The sequence below is a fragment of the Micromys minutus genome, assembly GCF_963924665.1.
Source record: "Micromys minutus genome assembly, chromosome: 27".
Taxonomy (NCBI): Eukaryota; Metazoa; Chordata; class Mammalia; order Rodentia; family Muridae; genus Micromys; species Micromys minutus.
The window spans coordinates 10930595-10949386 of NC_137962.1; the positions used below are offsets into that span (position 1 = coordinate 10930595).

Here is an 18792-nt window from a genome sequence, read left to right on the forward strand (position 1 = left end):
AATTACATCAGGCTCAAAAGACAAATATCACCCAGACGCAAAAGCTGGAGGCTTTCAAAGGAGTCTACTTTACTGCAAAGGCAATACCCAGTCCCCCACTTCAGGAACAAGTGTTCAGGCACGAAATCAAAGGATTCTCAGAAACCTTTGCCCAAAGTTTGAATGGTCATTCTCCCCTCCCCCTCTTTCTTGGCCCAAATATCCTCAACCACACAATCACACTTGACAATCTTTCAGGGTGTCAGGTAGGGCCGTGGGTTGACTTGCTAGTCGTCTCCTCCCACTGTTGACTCCTTCATCCCATTGAAAGCAGAATCTTCCATGCAGGAAGGAACAGTCTTTGTATCTGAAGTCCCCATGCTAGCATGCAGAGGCCAAAGCCTCCCACTTCAGAAGCAGAACTAGTCACGCACCTTTAAGAGTATGTCTATTATTCATGCCCAGTCTTACTGTAGCTTGTTATGGTGGTTAACCCTGGGAGGCCTAATGTTTTCTAAAGAGAAACAAAAGAGCAGTTGATCTAGAGAAAAGGGAGGCCTGGGAGAGACTAGGAAGAATGGAGGCAAGAAACTGACGTCTGGATGGAATGTATGAGGAAATAAAAGTTAAAATAAAACAAATAAGGAGAATCCTCAATTTAGCTGGGCAAGATGGCTTCAAACTACACTTTCAGATTTGGGAGCTGAGGCCAGAGGAATACTATGAATTTAGGCCAACCTGGGCTACACAGTGAGAACCTGTTTTCAAAACAATTTATCTCAATGGGAAGAATTACAAATACCAACAAGGGCAAAAGTAGAAATGAGACAGTAAGATCGTCTAAGAAAATGCGAGAAAGGATGAGAAGGAGAGTATCTCTTGTGAGGTTAACTGAGCCACACTTGCATCAGACGCTGTACATCTCTAGGTGCAATGTTCAGATATTATTAACTCTTACAGCTTTCAGAATGGCTTCCACAGAGCACAGAAGTACTGTCTCCTCTCCGTACCTGGGCCACAGTCCACCTCTGCCACATTCCTTCAGAAGATATACGAGTAACACGGCTGACCGGCCAGCAACAAATGAGCAGCACTGAGCTGTGATAAGGCATGGAATGGAATCTGCCGGCCCTAACTTAGGCCATATCACAGACCAAGTATTGCATGACAGAGACTTAGACACCAGATCTTCACCATACAGGAAATGATTCCTAACTCCTCGAGGGAACTCGGAAATTAAGGAAAAATACAAGGAAGTGACTACAAGATCAAACCAGCAGCTTTCTGCCCCAAGGTCGGTCTCCCCAGAGTGTCTTGTGTGTTGTTATAGGTGAAACCAGTGCTCAGAAAGAAGTCGCAACCACATTCATCTCCACAAAGGTAGAAAAGTGAAATGTCAGTGCTGTGTGACATTCCTCGGGAGATGCAGACAGATGCCTAGCATTCCTCACAGGGCTCCAGTGACCAAGCAGAGTGCATGTGGATCAGAGACTAACCTGGGGAACCAATGAGTTTACTGGACTTATTTATACAACACAGGTGAGAGGGGTTACATGAAAGGAGGAAAGTCTCACCTCAGAACTAATGACAACTAACTAAGCATTCCAGTTAACCTTCCCCCTGCCACTCACCCCTACATAATCTACACACTATAGCATCCCCAGAGATCTCAAAGATATAATTAGGGCAGAATTATACACAGCTAGCTTCAGGGTCCAGGAGAGAGTAACTGAGGCCAGGTGAGAGTCCAATGACCCTCTCTGTGCCCGTTTCCATAAAAGAACATCAACAGTCAATGTCACTGATCTCAGAGAGTCGCTGCAATTAGCACAGCTGTTCTGATAAATGTGCTGACCGCTACACTCAGAGGATAGCATCTACAACAGCTGTTTATAAGTAAGAAGCAAAGTCAAGACTAAAGATATCAGCTGCATATTCCTGACGCTCCCCAGTGATCCCAACACTCACGGATGTGGCCAAGAGGCTGAGGATCAGCATCTGAGGAAGAAACTAACCAGGCTAGAGCAGCAACCCTAGGACATTCACAGCTAATGAGCACACTCTGCATATAGAGCAAGAGGCAGCCTAGTAAGTTTTCCAGTGAGCAATCGCTTAGTTCCTGTCATCCATTTTACCTGAGTTCAAAAGCTCCAAGTCCAGAGCAGCGAACGTTAAAACAATAATGCGCACCAGGCACTTACCTCCTTCACCTCACCCTCACCTCTCAAGTAAACTGTGGCACAGAGTAGTTACATCCCACATACCAAACAAGAGATAAGCAGGGTGGGTACGGGTTTAATCCATCCTTCTGCCTTCCTAGTTTCCAGTATCACCCTCTAAGGCTTCTAAGAAGAACATATAACACTGAACTCACTCCTCCTCAGGCTCAGTGCCAGCCTAAAGGTAATGACAGAAAAGTTGACGAACCACATGACATACCGGAGAAGGAAGAAGACCACCATATTTTAACACTGCAATAACAAAATAGGAAAACACAAATATACATAGATGTGTATGTACATGCAGGTATGTCTATGTACATATGTGCACATACATGCTCATATGTACTCTGCACATGAATATATACATAATGGACTTAGTGATGGTTTGAATGGGAATGGCCTCCCATAGGCTCATAGATTTGAGTGCTTGGTCATCAGTAAGTGGCACTACCTGAAAGAATTAGGGGACATGGCCTTCAGAAGTGCTGGAGGAAGTGTGTCACTGGAAATGGGCTGTGTGGTTTTAAAGCCCAGAGTCTATCTCTCTGCTTCCAGATCAGAATATAGTTCTCAGCTTCCAGGGTCTACCTGTATGGCTCCATGCTTCCTGCCATGAAGAGAATGGACCAAATCTATAAACTGTACGCAGGCCCCCAACTAAATGCTTTGTCTTTTAAGGGATGCCTTGGTTATGGTGTGTCGTCACAGCAGCAACAGAACAAGACAGACTTTTAAGTGTATATTTTATGTAAAAGGTGACGGCTGACAGACATGACAAGTGAATTGTCTGAGGCTGGAGAGCCTGTGTGGGGGTGGCAGATGGTGCTGGAGTTTACCCCAACATGCTTTGATCTCCTCATACCTCCAAATACCCCAAATGCACCTTGATGACAAACCCCCTGACTGTTAGTGACTCTTATACTAGAAAGTCAAAGCAACTCATGATTTCTGAAGCTTCCTGTTGTGCTGTCTACATATAGCAGCCACACAGGCCCTAGGTGTGGCTTCTTTATTATGGTAAGAAGTCTCAAATCTCAGGAGTGTCAGCCTCTTCTCATCAGACTAGGCCTTGCCCCCACCCCTAAGAAAAAAATCACTCATTGTATCATTATGGGACCAACGACTGTTGAACCAGACCACTAATGGAACCCTGGATAAACATGTCACTTCTTAAATCAAAGCGTCCTGGATGCTGTTGATTTTTATAATGAATGTCAAGTAATATGACAACAGTATACCTGGTACAATCCCCTAATCCTATCCAATCGTCCAGTTTAACCCCCAACAACACTCACAGGCAGCTGTTATTATTTCTGTTGTTAGTAGGACTTAAAAATGCCATTGTGGGACCTTTGCTTAGTTTCACTCTGCAGCTCGTTCTGTGGACTTTCTCAGATGCTGAAAGTATGTGCAGAGAACGCACTTTCTTCCTCCAGTCAGGGACTCACAGGAAAGGAGCTGAGGTAGGAGGCAAGCTCTGTGGGACATCTCTGTCTGAGGGACAGGGTGTGCACCCCTGCGGCAGGGATAGCTCTGGGAGCTGCCGTTTGGGCTTGCTACTTACCAGCTCTGTGTGAACTTTAAGATGGGCCTGCAGCTTATATTTATCTGGAGTCGAGTAGTCACAGCCGTCAGTGGGACACTTCAGCAGGATGTTACTGTGTTTCTGAATGACATGACGTTTAAGGCAGTTTTTGGTGATGGAAGAGTAGTGACACTGGGAGCAATAATACAGATGTTCCCGGGTGTGGGTGCGGACATGCATGTCAAAATGCACTTGGTACCAAAAAAGTTTGCCTAAAAAAATATTTTCACATGAGAACAAGGAAGTTTCTTTTATACTAAACTTCATTTTTTTAAATTATCATCCTTCAACTACCATATTTATCTCCTTTATCTTGTATGCTCTTCACACTCTCCACCACATTTCTACCAGGAAATTATGTTTCAAAAATGGCAGTACTCAAGCATTAAGCCTTTACATAATGTGAGGGCCAGGAAAAGACAGAAGCAATTGTGTCAAGCGCTACCCTGCAAACGTACAAAGCCCAGAGCCTCCTAGTCCTCTTGACACTCTGGGCTCAGGGCCATGCTCTAGGCTGCCAACTTCCTACATTCCTACTGTCTGAGATCTCACACACTGTGCTTTCACTACCAGCTAGAAGGGAGCTGCTTGGGTCTCCCTATGCAGAGCTGCAGCCAGTCTACCCTCACTACCCAGTTGATGGAGCCACAAGTGAAAGCCAGAAGAATGATTCTTCTTGGTCAGAAGGTGGTAGGAGTTGTGGGCCGTCCCCAACACGGCCCCCAACATGCTCAGTGGTACATCATCCCAGCCGACTCCTGGAAGGCTCCAACTACAACTTGTGACACAAGCTCATTCTCCTATCTGTCACAGAGGAGGGCGGCTCACATAGGTGTTCTTTGCAAAGCAACATGAGCTCACACGGAATCCCAGTGAGGATAGCGTATAGGAACAGACAGGGCTGCTGGGAAGGAATGTTCCACTCATAGGCACACCTGACCAGTACAGCCTCTCCTTACCACAGTATTCACACTCCAGGTCTCCATAAACCTTCCGGATCCGCTCACAAAGACTGGTGTTCATCTGCTTCTTCTGGAGACTGTCTAGGACCTTCATGAATGCTGTGCTCCCAGGATGGTGCTCAGAGGACGGTGTGCAGGAGTCAGGCTGGCACACACCAAGGTCCCCTCCATCAGCCACTGTAGGAAGAAGGTCTGAGGCCTCTGCTGGGTTTGTCCTGAGACACCTGTTAGAGTCAGATTCACTGGCTGGCAGAGCAACCACATTCTGCCCCCCACCCGGAGGGCTCTCTGGGTCTGGTCCAGCACTTTTGGCCTTGGCCAGCAGCAGTGTGACTTCTTCACCCTGAGTCTGGGCTAAGTCTCGATGCTGTGTGTCCGAGGTTGCCTCGGCAGCAGCATGAGGCTCAGCAGAGGAGGTATCATTTTTTAGTAAAAAATCTTCTGAAACCACTCCAAGAGAGTTGAGGTCAGGGGAGACCACAGTGGTTTCTAGTTTACAGGGGGACAGGGAAACACTTTCACTCTGGGGGGTAACCAAGGGCACATCTGGGGCACATGCATCTCCAGGGGCCTCCAACTCCCTCAGCCCCACCTCAGCCTGAGCTTGCCCAGGACAAGCCTCCTTCTTGTGTACATCAATTTCTGGACACGCAAATTCCTCAGCTGCCAGCTGTAGCTGGTCCCCCAAGGCTTCCTGCTGGATGTCCCCACCAGGCTCCAGGAGACAGAAGCTCTGGTTGATGGAGCTAGTAAAAACTAAGGTCTCCTGGGCCGCCCCATGCACCTCTCGGATGTGGGAGCGCAGCCTGATGGAGCTGACAAACTTCTTGAGACATATAGCACAGACATACACAAAGGGGTGCTTTCTGACATGCAGTTCCAAGGCCTGGTACTTAGTGGCCCCATGGCCACAGAGCTCACAAGCAAAGGGCCACTTATCGCCATGAACCAGCATATGGCGGTCTCGGTCTAGCTCATTCTTGAACTTGCGCTCACAGATATGACAGTCATAGAGCAGCTGCCGCTTGCCCTCCCTCGTCATTAGACGTAGCTCATCTAAGGCCTCCTTGACCTTCTTGTCCTGTGGGTCATGCATGTCCCGGATGTGCTTTATGAGGTTCTTGACATCTGAGTATTTCTTCTTGCAGAAGCGGCAATGCTGTTTGATTTTCTTGTGTACCCGCTCGATGTGCACCTTGAGGTGGCCCTTGCTGAGGCAGGTGAAGGAGCAATAGTCACAGGCAAACTTCTCTCCAGTGTGCTTGCGCAAGTGAACGTTGAGGTTGGCCTTGATGGCACTGGCATAGCTGCACTGGGAGCACTTGTATGGCTTCTCGTTGGTGTGGATCCTCAGGTGCGCCTGCAGTGAGTGCTTGAACTTAAACACCTTGTTGCAGTATTCACAAGTGAAGATCTTCAGCTGGGTGGGACCTAACCTACGGATGGAAGACAGCACCATTAACTTCTGGAGAGCTTGAAGCTTTCCAGTGAACCAACCAAGAAGCCTGTACAGTCAGCCACGGGGAGCAGGCAAAGGTGCATTAATTCATTCAAATAAGACTTGTGGATCAGAACAGAATAGGCACAGACAATGAGGAAAGAAGGTGCTGGTCCTTGGGTGCATAAACTATAGTGGGAGAGGAGGGAGTCCATCAACGTCCCACAACAGCATGGTAGTCACTGAAAGGGGTATGTGCAGAAAAGAAAAGAAGACACCCCTAAAGGAACAAAGGCTGCTGGGAACACCTACTCAGGTAACCTCTGGGTCAAAGCTTAATGAACAAGAAAGGTGGTAGGTAGCAAGAGAAGGAAACAGAAACGGTGTGATTCATACAAGCAGAACACAGGGTATGCTTCAAAGCTGTGTTAATTCTAGGAAACACAAACAGGAGCAAATTCAGTCTCCATGAGACTAGACACAATGAGATTATTTAGCAAATTTGATAATCCACACCTGCCTAATCATTCCATGAACTGTCTGGGTGGATCTCATTCCACTCAGATAAAAGTTTGCATAGGGGAGACACTCTTGAGAGAAAGACCCTTGTCCTTTCTCTATGTCCTCCCTTCTACACAGAAAGGGAGAAAACAGATGGATGGTAATTCATTTGGAAGAAGACCTATGGTTTGCTAGACAGCAGGGATGTGCCTGCCTATGGCAAGCGATAGCTATGGAGGGAGGCATCTGAGATCAGCCAGTGACAGTCCGGGTCTTAGGTAGCAGAGCCAGGCTGCTGGGCAAGCTTACCAGGATATGAACCACACGCCTCTCTTCTGAAGCTCTCATACAGAGAAGACGACACTACCAACTGTCCTCTTCCACCATTGTGGGTTAGAGCTCAGATGGGGAAAACAGCACTGCCTTTAGTAACTTCACACGCCACTGAATATTTTCTACTGATTATACAAGACAGCATGTCATAGGCATGTGTTAGATTTCACATATATGATGATGAATAAAAACATGACCTGCCTCATGAAGCATGGAATATACTGAATGAAATAGAGAGGTGCTCACTAATAATCAGTGAGTGCTTACAACGAGCCCTGTGTGAACTATTTAATAGCTATTTTCATCAGACCCATTTTACACATCAGGAAACTAAGCATCTGTTCAACACCAAACAATTGCTTAGTGACTTGACCCCAAGAATCTCATGGCCTCTGGAGCATGCTCAGCCTTCCTCATCCTCCTTATGGCATGAAATCTCTTGTGCATAGCAGCCCGTCTACAGTGGGACTGTGCATTTGGAACAGGCTCTTGGGGACTACTCCTGCTACCAAAACCGCAGGCACTGAAATACGTGTGACTACGCACCAGGAATAAAAACACTGAGGGAGATCAAGGAAGCAAGAGAGAATGTACCTCTGGCAATCGCTGCTCCCTCTGGAAAGTCGATCTAGACTAGCGAAGAAGGATTTATGACACACTGATAACCATGCAGTGCTATTAATTAGCCCCATTAAACTGTGCCTATCACATATATAAGGTCGGTATTGATGAGGGAATTCATACAACTGTCTCTTTAAATTCAAAGCACTTAGGTAAACTGCAGTGCATAAATACTAAAGAGTACAATCAAATGATGAAATTATAATACTCAAATTTGGAAGTTACTAGTTCACCTGCATGCTTTGCTTAAAGCTTCTTTAAGGAAAGTAATTTGGATGTTTCCCAAATGGCAAAGATATCCAAAAGGTGATATATTTTATAAAGAACACTGAAGCAAAAAGCCCTGGATTCATCATATTAATTAAATAAGCAAATCTCAGCATTTCCTCCTCTGTTGAGAGACTTAAATGGTCTTAAGAGACCCTTGCTTTTTGTTTTTATATTATTAAACAAATACCTAGCACAGCCCCGAGTGGCCAGCTTTGATGAAAGGTGCTAAGCTAGTGACCATGCTAAGTCAGCTCTATTTGGTTTAAGCTGGAGCCCTAAGTGATGACTGAACACTAGTTCGCAGAGCGGTGATGGGGACAGAACACTTTCTGGATGACCTTACCTCAAGTGTTTCCTATTTGGTGAGCCGAGGACTATTCCAAGGTCACACATCCTAGCACAGTGACTCTACTTCTAGGAATCTAAGAAACAATGGGACAGTCGGTTGAAGGAAAGAACATCTTCATGCCCATTTTTCACAACAGTTAAGGACAGAAGCCTCTCACATAGACACATACTTTGTGTTCAGACCCAGCTCATCTATTTGTCTACTGACTTCCATGGGGCCATATCCAGCTAAGACTTTTCTAGAAAGCAATATACTCTCCAAGTCCCAGGACGAGCTTGGAGCAATTTACACTTCAGGAAATCTTGAAGAAGCTTGGGAAGGTGAATGTCCCAGAGTATGAACCACTGCACTGCCTATCACAGCAAAGCATGGCTGTTTGACCTGGACAGTGTGGCTCCTGCCTATAATGTGGCTCACACCTCTATATACAAAGGAAGCTGACACAGGAAAGCTATGGGTTTTAGAACAGCCTTGACTACATAAGCTATTTTTTTAAACCCATTTAAATTATAACAGAAACACATAAGAAAAAGACAATTTGGGAGAGGGGGATGTCAAGACTCCTGACTATCTTGGATCTTACTTTGTACAGCAGGCTAGCCTTGATCCACCTGCCTCTGCTTCCAAGTGCTAAAATTAAAAGGTGTGCATCACTGCTACCCAGCTACAAATATTTTTAATATGTACTAAAATAAAAATATTTTTGAGGTTCAGTAAATGTTTTAAAGAAAAAAGCAGTATATTTAGTAATTTTTTTAAAAAATAAAACATTTATATTAGTATAGCATGAAAATTACCAAATATGTGCAGTGAGCTAACAGTGGAATCCAGAAAGAATGATTGGTTCCTGCAGCTCCCACCATGAGGGTTCAGTTTTCCCCGTTGAAAGGTAGACGCTCTTATGTTATATGCAAATCAGGCCCTGTTTGCACCTTTTCATAGTTGAAGGATACATTTGACTGAGTAACATGTGAAGACAAGTGTGTGCTCAGTTGTTGGGGTGCACAGTTCTTCTTTGGTCTCTGAAGAAGAACTATATTAGGGAGTAATGAAGGGGCAGACTCTTCAGCTAAACTAATGGGTTAAGAGCTATACATAAGGTCATGAACAGGATCCAGGCCACTAGATGTACAGTTCTCCCCTGCTCTGTGTGCATGGCACTTGCAGCCCACCTTTAACTAGAGCCCATGGGACAACTCACCTGCTTGACTTCATGGGCTGCTCATATGGGGTCTGCTGAATGGCGTATTCTTGGTACCCTCTCCGCGGCACCAGGTCTGCTGCAGTGGTCTCAGGAGGGGGTGTTCCTGTTTCAGGGGGCCCAGCCTCCACTGGAATAATCTTGGTAGCACCTGAGATTGATACACAGTCATTGCTTACTGAGAAGGTGCTAACTGTGGCCTGACCCTGTCCAGCAGAGTTAGCAGGTCCTGAGGAGCATTTTACTGTAGGACTTCCATGTAACACATTTGTTTTCTTATTCACATAACATGTGTGTGTTTATATGAAAATTCAGTTTTTCTAGTAATATGTCCAAATGTCTTCTTGAAGTATAGTTTCACTCAATCTGATTATGAAACAGTCAAATATACATATGTCTCTTGCTAGACTTTCTACACACCCACAGCTGTTAAGCTTGAAACAAGTATAAAGCCACATTAAGGCAGCACTGGGTGGCAGAACAGTCAACAAGTTGGGAATGTGAGCAGCCTAATGTTACTGATTCTCTTCCCATGAACAGAAAGAAGGAAAGAAAAAAAACAAAAACCCAGGTCACCTTTGCTTCTGCAAGTCTGTAACATAAACTGACCCAAGATCTCTCAGAGCAGGAACACTTTGTGTGTGTGTGTGTGTGTGTGTGTGTGTGTGTGTTTGTCAGTCTATGGTGAGAAAGCGAGTGTGTATGAGTAAGTACGTGAATATGCCTTGGCACACGAGTCTGTGTGGGTGTGTTGAATGTGCATGAGTATACATAGTTATGGACTGAAGGGAGTGTGAGAGAGTGTGTATTAGTATGTGTGTTTATGTGTATGTGTGTGAATGTTGGTGTATGTATCTGTGAGCTTAGGTTGTGTGAGTCTGTGAGTGGAGTGGGGTGGGGAAAGACCAGGTTAGAGATTTCTTCCACCATTTGGTTCTAAGTCCCCAGAGGGAACTGATTATGCTTTTACCCTCATGGGAATCTCCAAATATTACTACAAATTTTTGAGAAAAATTGTGGAAATTTCCTCTAATATCCACTGAAAACAGGAAACTGTCCTATGGGATTTTCCTTGTCCAAAATATTCCTCTGAAACAGAGCGGTGCAGATGAGTAACTTTCCAGAAAATTCAAGTAACCACATTTTATATGGTCTTTTCTCTCCTGAACATCTTATCTGTAGTCAAGTGTAAAAGAGAAAATGTATTCAGAGTTTTGAATTTCAATGTCTACTATTAGTACTGAAAATAGATGCTTAAAGTGGGTAGTTGTTCTGAAAGTCCTGACAATGTCCCCATTTTATTAGACAGCTAATATCCCCAAAGCACGCAAGGAGAAAAAACAATATTATGATATTTTGAAATCTATCACAAACTGTGCTGCCTAGTTTTTATGTCAACCTGACACAAGCTAGGGTTACTTGCAAAGAAGGAACCTCAACTGAGTAAATGCCTCCATCATGGCCTCTGAGCAAGCTTTGGAGAACTTTGATGTGGACAATACCAACACCAAGCTGTTTAAAAAAGCAGGCTGAGCCAGCTGTGGTGGCGGATGACTTTAATTCCAACAAACCATGACTGAGGAAGCCAGTAAGCAGCATCCCTCCATGGCTTCCACTTCAATTCCTGACTAATTCCTCCCTAGAGCTCCTCCCTGACTTCCCGCTGTGATGGCCAAATTGCTTTTGGCCATATTTTATCATAGCAATAGAAACTCTTAAGACACTGTTTGCTTCTTTGTTTTCCTTAAATAGTCTTTCCTACAAGAGACCTTTAAAAAAGAAAATATTACATATCTACAATGAAAAGGAACTTCATTTATCTACAATAAATAGAAACTTCTAGCACTAAGAAAATATTTTAATGAATACCACCAAATGAGAAGAAGCTAGACAATGTCTGCTGAGTGGGAAACTCCCACCAAGGAGGCAGTCACTGTAGCTGACAGGGACACACCAGTTGAGCAGATCGGGAGAGGCACAGAAGGGACTGTTCTTGCACACCTGAGTCACAACGGAGTAAGCCGAGGGGACAGGGGGATGTCTGTGATCTTATACATGGGTGACTAATGAAACTCCACTAAGATAGCGAATGCATAGGCTGTGACCTAGGCCTGCTTCCTCAGGCTGCCCCACAGCTGTGCTACAAACTCATTCATCATTTCCAGCCTGTCCTCAGTCACCTGGAATTGCTTCATGAGCAGTTAAGACCACGCTGATGATGGGTTTCTTCGCTCCAGAAAGCTGCCCTGCCTCCTTTCCTGAGATCTTCTGGACTTTCTCTGTTTTCTGAGCCCGGGGTCTTTTTGAAGCCTTTTCTCGATCATCTTCTTTGTATGTCTTTTCTAGATCAAGGTCTGACTCGTTACCTAGGGAGCAAATGCCAAAAGGTATGAGCTTTCCATTCATCCCAGCTGGAGAGGAAATGTGACTCTTACCAGAGGTCACAGCAAAGGGGACGCCTCCCTCCCTCCATCCTCATACCCAGCTTTCTTTCTCTCCCTGGCCTTAGTGCTTGCAGGACATTGTGCTGGCTCATCCACCACTGCTGGCTCTTCACAAACGCAATGTTCACTGTATCCTGGTCACAGCAGGGTGTGAAACTGTACTGCATAGACCCTGGGCTCATTTTCATGAACCATCATTAATATCAGCATTGCAGAGACAATGATGTGAGATTCACAGTCCAAGAAGGTCCTTCTCTTAGGCATGGCGGACACATGTTAAGAGCATACCGAGCTCTCAGTGGCCCTCCACTCCAGGGCAGACAGATGTAACCAAGAACAGTCTCTGTCCTGTGTTGTACGCAACAAGAGTAAGGACAGGATGGACAGGCTACCTGATAGGTCAGAAAGGCTTTGTGGAGCTGTTGGCTATGGCTGACTGAGAAAGTGAGGGTTAAGGAACCATGGGATGGGGAAGATAAGAATCAGTGATGAGGAAAGAGCTGTGTGATCTTAGGAACATGCGTGATAATGAACGGCAGTGCTCCAGTCTGACAAAGGAAGACAGGGGCAAGGGATAAATACGTGACTAAGATCCTGGTGGCCACACCTTCATGAAAAAGGAGAGAGTAGTCAAAACAGATGTCAAGATTAAGAAGTAAGTCCAGGAAGACCAAGTGCTGAGAAGAGTCCAAATCTCCCTCTGGTGAAGACACTAAGCCCAGTCAACTTGCATTAGAGAAGATACAGACTGTACCTGGCCTGGCCCTGCTGGGGACTCCTGGGACGTGGAGTGATCATCACATCTTTCATGACTCCAGAAAAGAGAGTATGTCCAGGTTTTTACAGGAACTGTTGTTTTTTCAAGGCTAGTTGCTGCCTTACCTTTCTTAAGACAATGGGAAAGCGAAGCAAAACATATTTAGGGCATCATAGAACCCGTTGGCTCCCATATGCATCTCTTGAAGGTAATGGTGAGTGACTATATCAATCTAATCCAAGGAATAGCTGGGCTGGCTTAAAGCTTTACATGTATGCCATATTGTGGAGAAAGAAAGAAATTGATTTGCAAACCAATCAAATGCATTTTGGAACAAAAACATCAGTTACAGACTTAAAACAACAGCCATAACAGGTCCAACCTTGGTATTAACCTAAGCAGAAAGACTATCACATATCAGTGAAGAACAAAGGAGCATTCTAGAATGCAAAGACCTGGACAGGCCAAGTGAAATAAAGCAGAAGGAATGAGGGAAAAGAGAGCTTTACTAAACTATCCATATCTGAAATGACCCACCTGGGGACCAGATCTTCAGAATGTCTAAAGCGAACACTGGGAGTGACTCCACACACACCTGAATGAGACTTGTTTAGCAGACAGACAACAGATGCAGCCTGGGCGAGCATACAGGCAGCTGTGAAGGTGGGTTTTAGAAAGTGCAGAATATATGGGGTTATATGGGAGGTGAGATTGAAACCAGGAAATGAGATGGAGACAGCAGATTGGGGGTGGGGGACAGACAGGAAAAGGGAGACAGGCAGAAACCAATCTTCAGTGCTTCCTACATCTCAAGTCAGCTCTAGCCAGCACAACACTAGTAAATGTACAACAGATAACCTAGCAGCCATAGATGAGGTGAAGCTAAGGAAACAGAATGATCAAACCAAGCATTCATATTGTGTCCCATAAAGCAAGAGTACTTGCCAGGCTCCTGGATCATCTCCAGACCTGCAGGGAACAGTCTAGGTTAGTCTTTAACAGTATTAGTATTAAATATATTAACACCTAACAAAAGAGAAAGGTGATAGGAGGCATCATGAATCAGCATTATATGCTGCTTTCCAAGGCCCAAAGTTAAGGAGCAACACCACACTAACCCCTCAGACCCCGGGAGCGACAGGAAGGGCACAGCACCTGGTCTCCAAGGTTACTGGCAGAGCCTCCATGTTGGGAAGCTTGCTATGCAATATGACTCACAGCAGTATTTGCCTTGTTTGATTTTTTTTAGTGGCTATTATGAAAACATTTCCAAAAGCCTACAAATTGTCTGAGTCACAGAAGTCTTTTTGTCTCCTAGATATTCGGTGATATGCACATAAATACTACAGTAGGATATTTCGGGTGCTATAAAAAGGTAGAACAACATTTAATGGATTTTTTTTTTTTTTTTTTTTGGTTGTAAAATGATGTCTCACTCTATTCACTCTATAACAGAATTCACCACGGGATATGATTCAATATGTGGGTGATATGCCAAGAATAGATATGTTGACATAAAAAAAAGAACCCGAGAATCTGAGCTTACCATAAGCTTAGCCTGGTTAACAATATAAATCCATAACAAGCAAACAAGTGCACACTCTGTCAACCAGGGCAATAAGAAAAGAAGAGGTCCCTCTTGCTGCAGGGGAGCAATGGCAAGCTCTACTGTAGGCATCAGGTGTACACACTGCAGAAATGAGCGTGAACAGTTGGTGGCTGGCAGCGCGGCTTGCAAGTCACATCAGATTAAGGAACACTGGAGGAACTTGTGTTGGCCCCAGTAGAGAAGAGGCTATGAAAACACCTCTCACCTTAACTACTGCAGCTACTCCAAGTCCCTTCTGGCTGCAGTATGCTCAGGCTGTTGTTGGTACACACCCAGGCTGGTAATTTTCCCCATCACTGTGGCAAAATACCTGACAGAAGCAGCTTAAGTGGTTCAAAGTTTGCTTCAGCTAATACTTCAGAGGGAGCAGCCCACCACAGCAGGTGTTGACAAAGCTAGCTCCGGTAAACGGCAATGGAAGTATAAGGTCTATGACTGTTGACAGGCAGGAAGCAAAGAGTTCTCACCAGAAGCTGTACTGATCAAAGGTTACCACCAACCAGTGTCTCCTCTGCTAGCCACGCCTCCACTCAAAGGGTCCCACAGCTACACACACACCCCAATTCCACCCGCTGTAGGAACTGAGAACAAACACACTGCAGCCCCTGCAGAGTGCCTGGGCTCCAGGATCCAGACGTGACGTGTCAGGGCCGAGAGAAGGCTGTCAGGAGTTTCTGAAAGCACTTTTCTTTCTAATAAGCAAAATATTCCTCACAAGCTTAACCAGGTCCACTTGCCAAACTGAAGCACAAGTCACTTGAAGAAACCAAGGGAAAGCTTTTTCATAATGCTCATAAAAGAAAAGAGAGGTCACACAGCATTGTCACTCAGACAGCCTGGACTACTGACCCCAGACAGCTTGTTGAATGGAGATTTGTGTTCTTATCTAAACCTATTTTTTAACTGGTGCCTCTAGTAAGATCTTTACACTACCCTCTCTACCTTAGCTCCGGAGTGAACCATTCTACAATCTAAATCTAATCAAATTACTCTCATATTTGGACCCTTTAATGCCTACCCTTCTGTCTCCATTAGGATATAGTATGAAAGTTTGCAAAATTCCCATAAACCATCTGTCCCACTACCCACTGAGGCCAGGGCGTTGACTCCCAAGTGACACCCTCACATGCATATATTCTCCCACTCATGGCTCTAAAAACACGGGCCACAAACAACCATGCTGCCTTTAGTCCCTTGACCTATACATCTTCCATGATTCAAAGGTGGGGCTACATTTTGGGAGTGGCTGTTCCCCAAAGACTCATGTACTGAAATCTTAGTCCCTGGTGTAATGGTGTTGAGAGGAGGGGAAAGTAAAGGAGTACGAAATGAGTTTAAAAAAAATAAATAAATAAAGGCTGCCATAAAGAAGAATGAAGTAGTGATACTTATAGAAAAATGGATGGAACCATATGCTGACCCACAAAATTAATTGGAAGAAGGCCTAAGTCAGCGTGAGAGAGAATCATACACCTTTCAGTGCTCCTGGGTGATCACCACCCTGACATATCCTCCACCAGAGCCATCCACTCAAAAGTCACTGGCCACATACAATGTCCATGACAAACCTTTCCCTATGGAGACATAGCATCTACCCCGACCTTACAAGGAGGGTACCAACAGCAACTAAAAGCACAGTTCTACCAAAAGCAAACCTCAAGAAGCAATTCCATTATGAGGGGTCAACCGGAGCTGTTAACTAGTTTGTGGGTATCACCAACCAAAGCAGCCATACCACAGGAAGGGCAGGTGAAAGTGTCTGGAATGTCAGGTAAGGATCCAATGACTCTCCCAGCCCAGTCCCTTGTAGGAGGAAACATCAAAGGTCAGCAGGCCTGATTTCAGGGTCTCTTCTGAGCAGTCAGAGCTCGTAGGATGAGCTCCCCCTGAAGTGACAGATCAGCATCATGTGTAACTCTATTCAACTGCACAGCAAGCATGTCCCGCTATCCTCTCTTGCCTCTGAAACTGTGCAAAGCCACTGTTAGGCAAAGTATATGGAAAGGAGTTAACTGAATGAGAAGTTCCGGAATGGGACAAGAAGGTGCTCAAATAGCAAAAACTATATATTAGAAATCTAAAAGAATATGTCGCAGACACAACAGAGAGGCCTAGTTGATACTGGAACAGTAGGTCTCTACTGTCCTAATGCTATGACCCTTTTATACAGTTCCTAGTGTTGTGGTGACACCCAACAATAAAATAAATGATTTTGTTACTACTTCATAAGTGTAATTGTTGATATATGACCCCAAGAGTGTTGTGACCCACAGGTTGAGAATTGCACTGGACCAGGATTACCACAACTCCCACTGCTGTCTCTAAAAAGCTGGCCGGCTTACAGGCAGCTCATATACTGCAGCTGCTGAGCAGCCCCCACCCAAGCCCAGCTCACTCAGACAGGCCCAGGCCATCTGTGCTTAAGGCTAATTTGGCCAGAATAAAGACTGGCATTTGCTCTCTGTGCCATCGGCTGAGTCTCCACACACAGCAAGAAGCTATTTGCTCCTAATCACTTTATGCAGATGAGCAGCCCCACTTGAGCCTGGGCAAAAGCCTGCCATGCACTCAATTGCACAGCTGGCTCCTAGAGCAACAGATGCAGTGCCAGGGCCAGGCATTCTCAATACCACTAAGGCTGTCGAGGGTATTCCCAATTCTTCTGGCTGGGCAGCCATGTTCCTTGTTATGAAGATGCAATTCTCTGTTCAGCAGACAAGTTCATTTTTCCAGCACAGAGGAAGACTGAACACTAAAGTCACCACCCCCTTCCTGAAATGACAAGGCACAGGGCAGAGTGAGGAACTCCCTAGGTGAAATCCAGGGTCCCCAGTTAGTGCCCCCCCCAAAAAAAATTGGGGACAACTACTCTTGCTCAAGAGAATGCGTCACTGACATCCTTTCCTCAGTATATAGAAAGGGGGAAAGCCTGATGAGGAATGGCTGAGGGCTGACAGGCTGATGACTATCTGCCTCACTGTCTGCTTTTATGGTTATGAATGTTCACATACCTACATTCGTGTGTGTGACCAATACGCATTCAGTGCCCACAGAAGCCATTGGATGTCCCAGTATGAGAGTTACAGATGGTTGTGAATTCCCATGAGAGCTACTGTTCTCAACCACTGAGCTGTCACTCCAGCCCCAAGCTGACACCTTTGAAGAAACACAGTCACGTTCCAAAAATGAAAAGAGCACAGGCCCTGGGTTGTGGGGTAGTCTTCGGCAGATGAATGTGTGCACAGTGCTGGGTGAAGCTGGGATGCTTCTAAAGGTCTCTGTGCTAAATGCTTAGTCTGCAGTCTGTGGCACAGTAGAGGTGGAGACACCTCTGAGGTCAGTGGATGAGTCCCAGGCTATCCTGAGATGCTCCTCCCACCACGTACAACAGAGTCAAGTGACCAGAGATCAAAACTTCTGAGATCTTTCCTATTTATAAGTCAGTTATCACAAGTATTTTATCATAATGACCTAAAAAATATTGGCACACATGGTCTAGAAAAGATCCCTATTCTAAAGATAACGGGACACAAGCTGATATCCATCTGAGATACTTAAGATTTAGGAGAAACTAGGATATGTCAAACCCCTACAACTTTTTCTTGGTCCCAACTGATGAGTGTGCCATCTGCAGTTGTGAGGTTCACACAGAACGCCCACCAATGGTCTCTGGCTCCTCTGCTCCCTGCAGTATCACGGGAGAGAGAAAGCACTGCTCTAACGATGCCTTGGTCCCACAGGCAAAGCACTGAGGAGAGCTGTGACCAAACTCCTAATTTTTCCTACACACGTTGTGCCTTTCTAGCCAATCATTCCCCACATCTGCTCCCCCACCCCCGCAAGGCTTTTAAAAATTTGTGCTTTCAAAGAACAAGGTCCTTAGCCAAAGTCCCCTTGTCCATCAAATACTGTATAATACTTCAGTTGTGTGACTCGAGCTTTGTTTGTCAAGACACTGGGATGGTGACTTTCAAACAATTTTTAATAGTAGGACTTTTTAAAGTGACCTGTTTAGGCAATTTTAGTGTCATCTATCAATTCAGACATGCCAACTAAGGTGGAATGAAGGGGGTGGTCCGGCCACTGTCCTCTCACTGTCTCTCACACCTGTCCTTAATCTCTGCCGCTCTTTTCTCTGAACGCTTTTGAAGGGCTCTGGGAACAGTGTCAAAACTGCTGGTTTTGGATGTGCCATGTACTTTGCCAAATGTCAGGAGATGTAAAAGTCAGCTCTGAGAAGGCACGGCAGAGATCACCAGATACTGTCAAGGGCATCACAGCTGAGAGCCTGCAGCCACTAACTCTCCATCTAAGAGCCACAGCTGCAGAATGAGTCCCTGGGAGACTCGTGGGAGAACAGTCACAGTGCCTTGTCACAGGGTGAAGCAAGTACAATAAGACGTTCTCAGGACAGACATGTCTGTCACACTGCAAGTCCAGCTCAGGGCTAGGCTGGAAATCAATCACCCCAATCTCAGTTGGTTTCAATGATACATGATCAGACACAGTCTGAAAATTCTA

At 45.3% G+C, this 18792-nt stretch overlaps 1 protein-coding gene across 2 annotated transcripts in view; it reads right to left on the reverse strand.

Moving 5' to 3' along the window:
* The window catches only part of ZFAT (zinc finger and AT-hook domain containing), a 162403-nt gene that overhangs the window by 92680 nt on the left and 50931 nt on the right, over positions 1–18792 (reverse strand). For both annotated transcript variants that reach the window (XM_080938952.1, XM_080938951.1), the window contains 4 exons: positions 11642–11827; positions 9462–9612; positions 4746–6184; positions 3766–3998 (listed from right to left, as the gene is read on the reverse strand). In XM_080938952.1, coding sequence (XP_080795078.1) covers positions 3766–3998; positions 4746–6184; positions 9462–9612; positions 11642–11827 — 2009 coding nt within the window. The remainder of the gene's footprint in view (positions 1–3765; positions 3999–4745; positions 6185–9461; positions 9613–11641; positions 11828–18792) is intronic.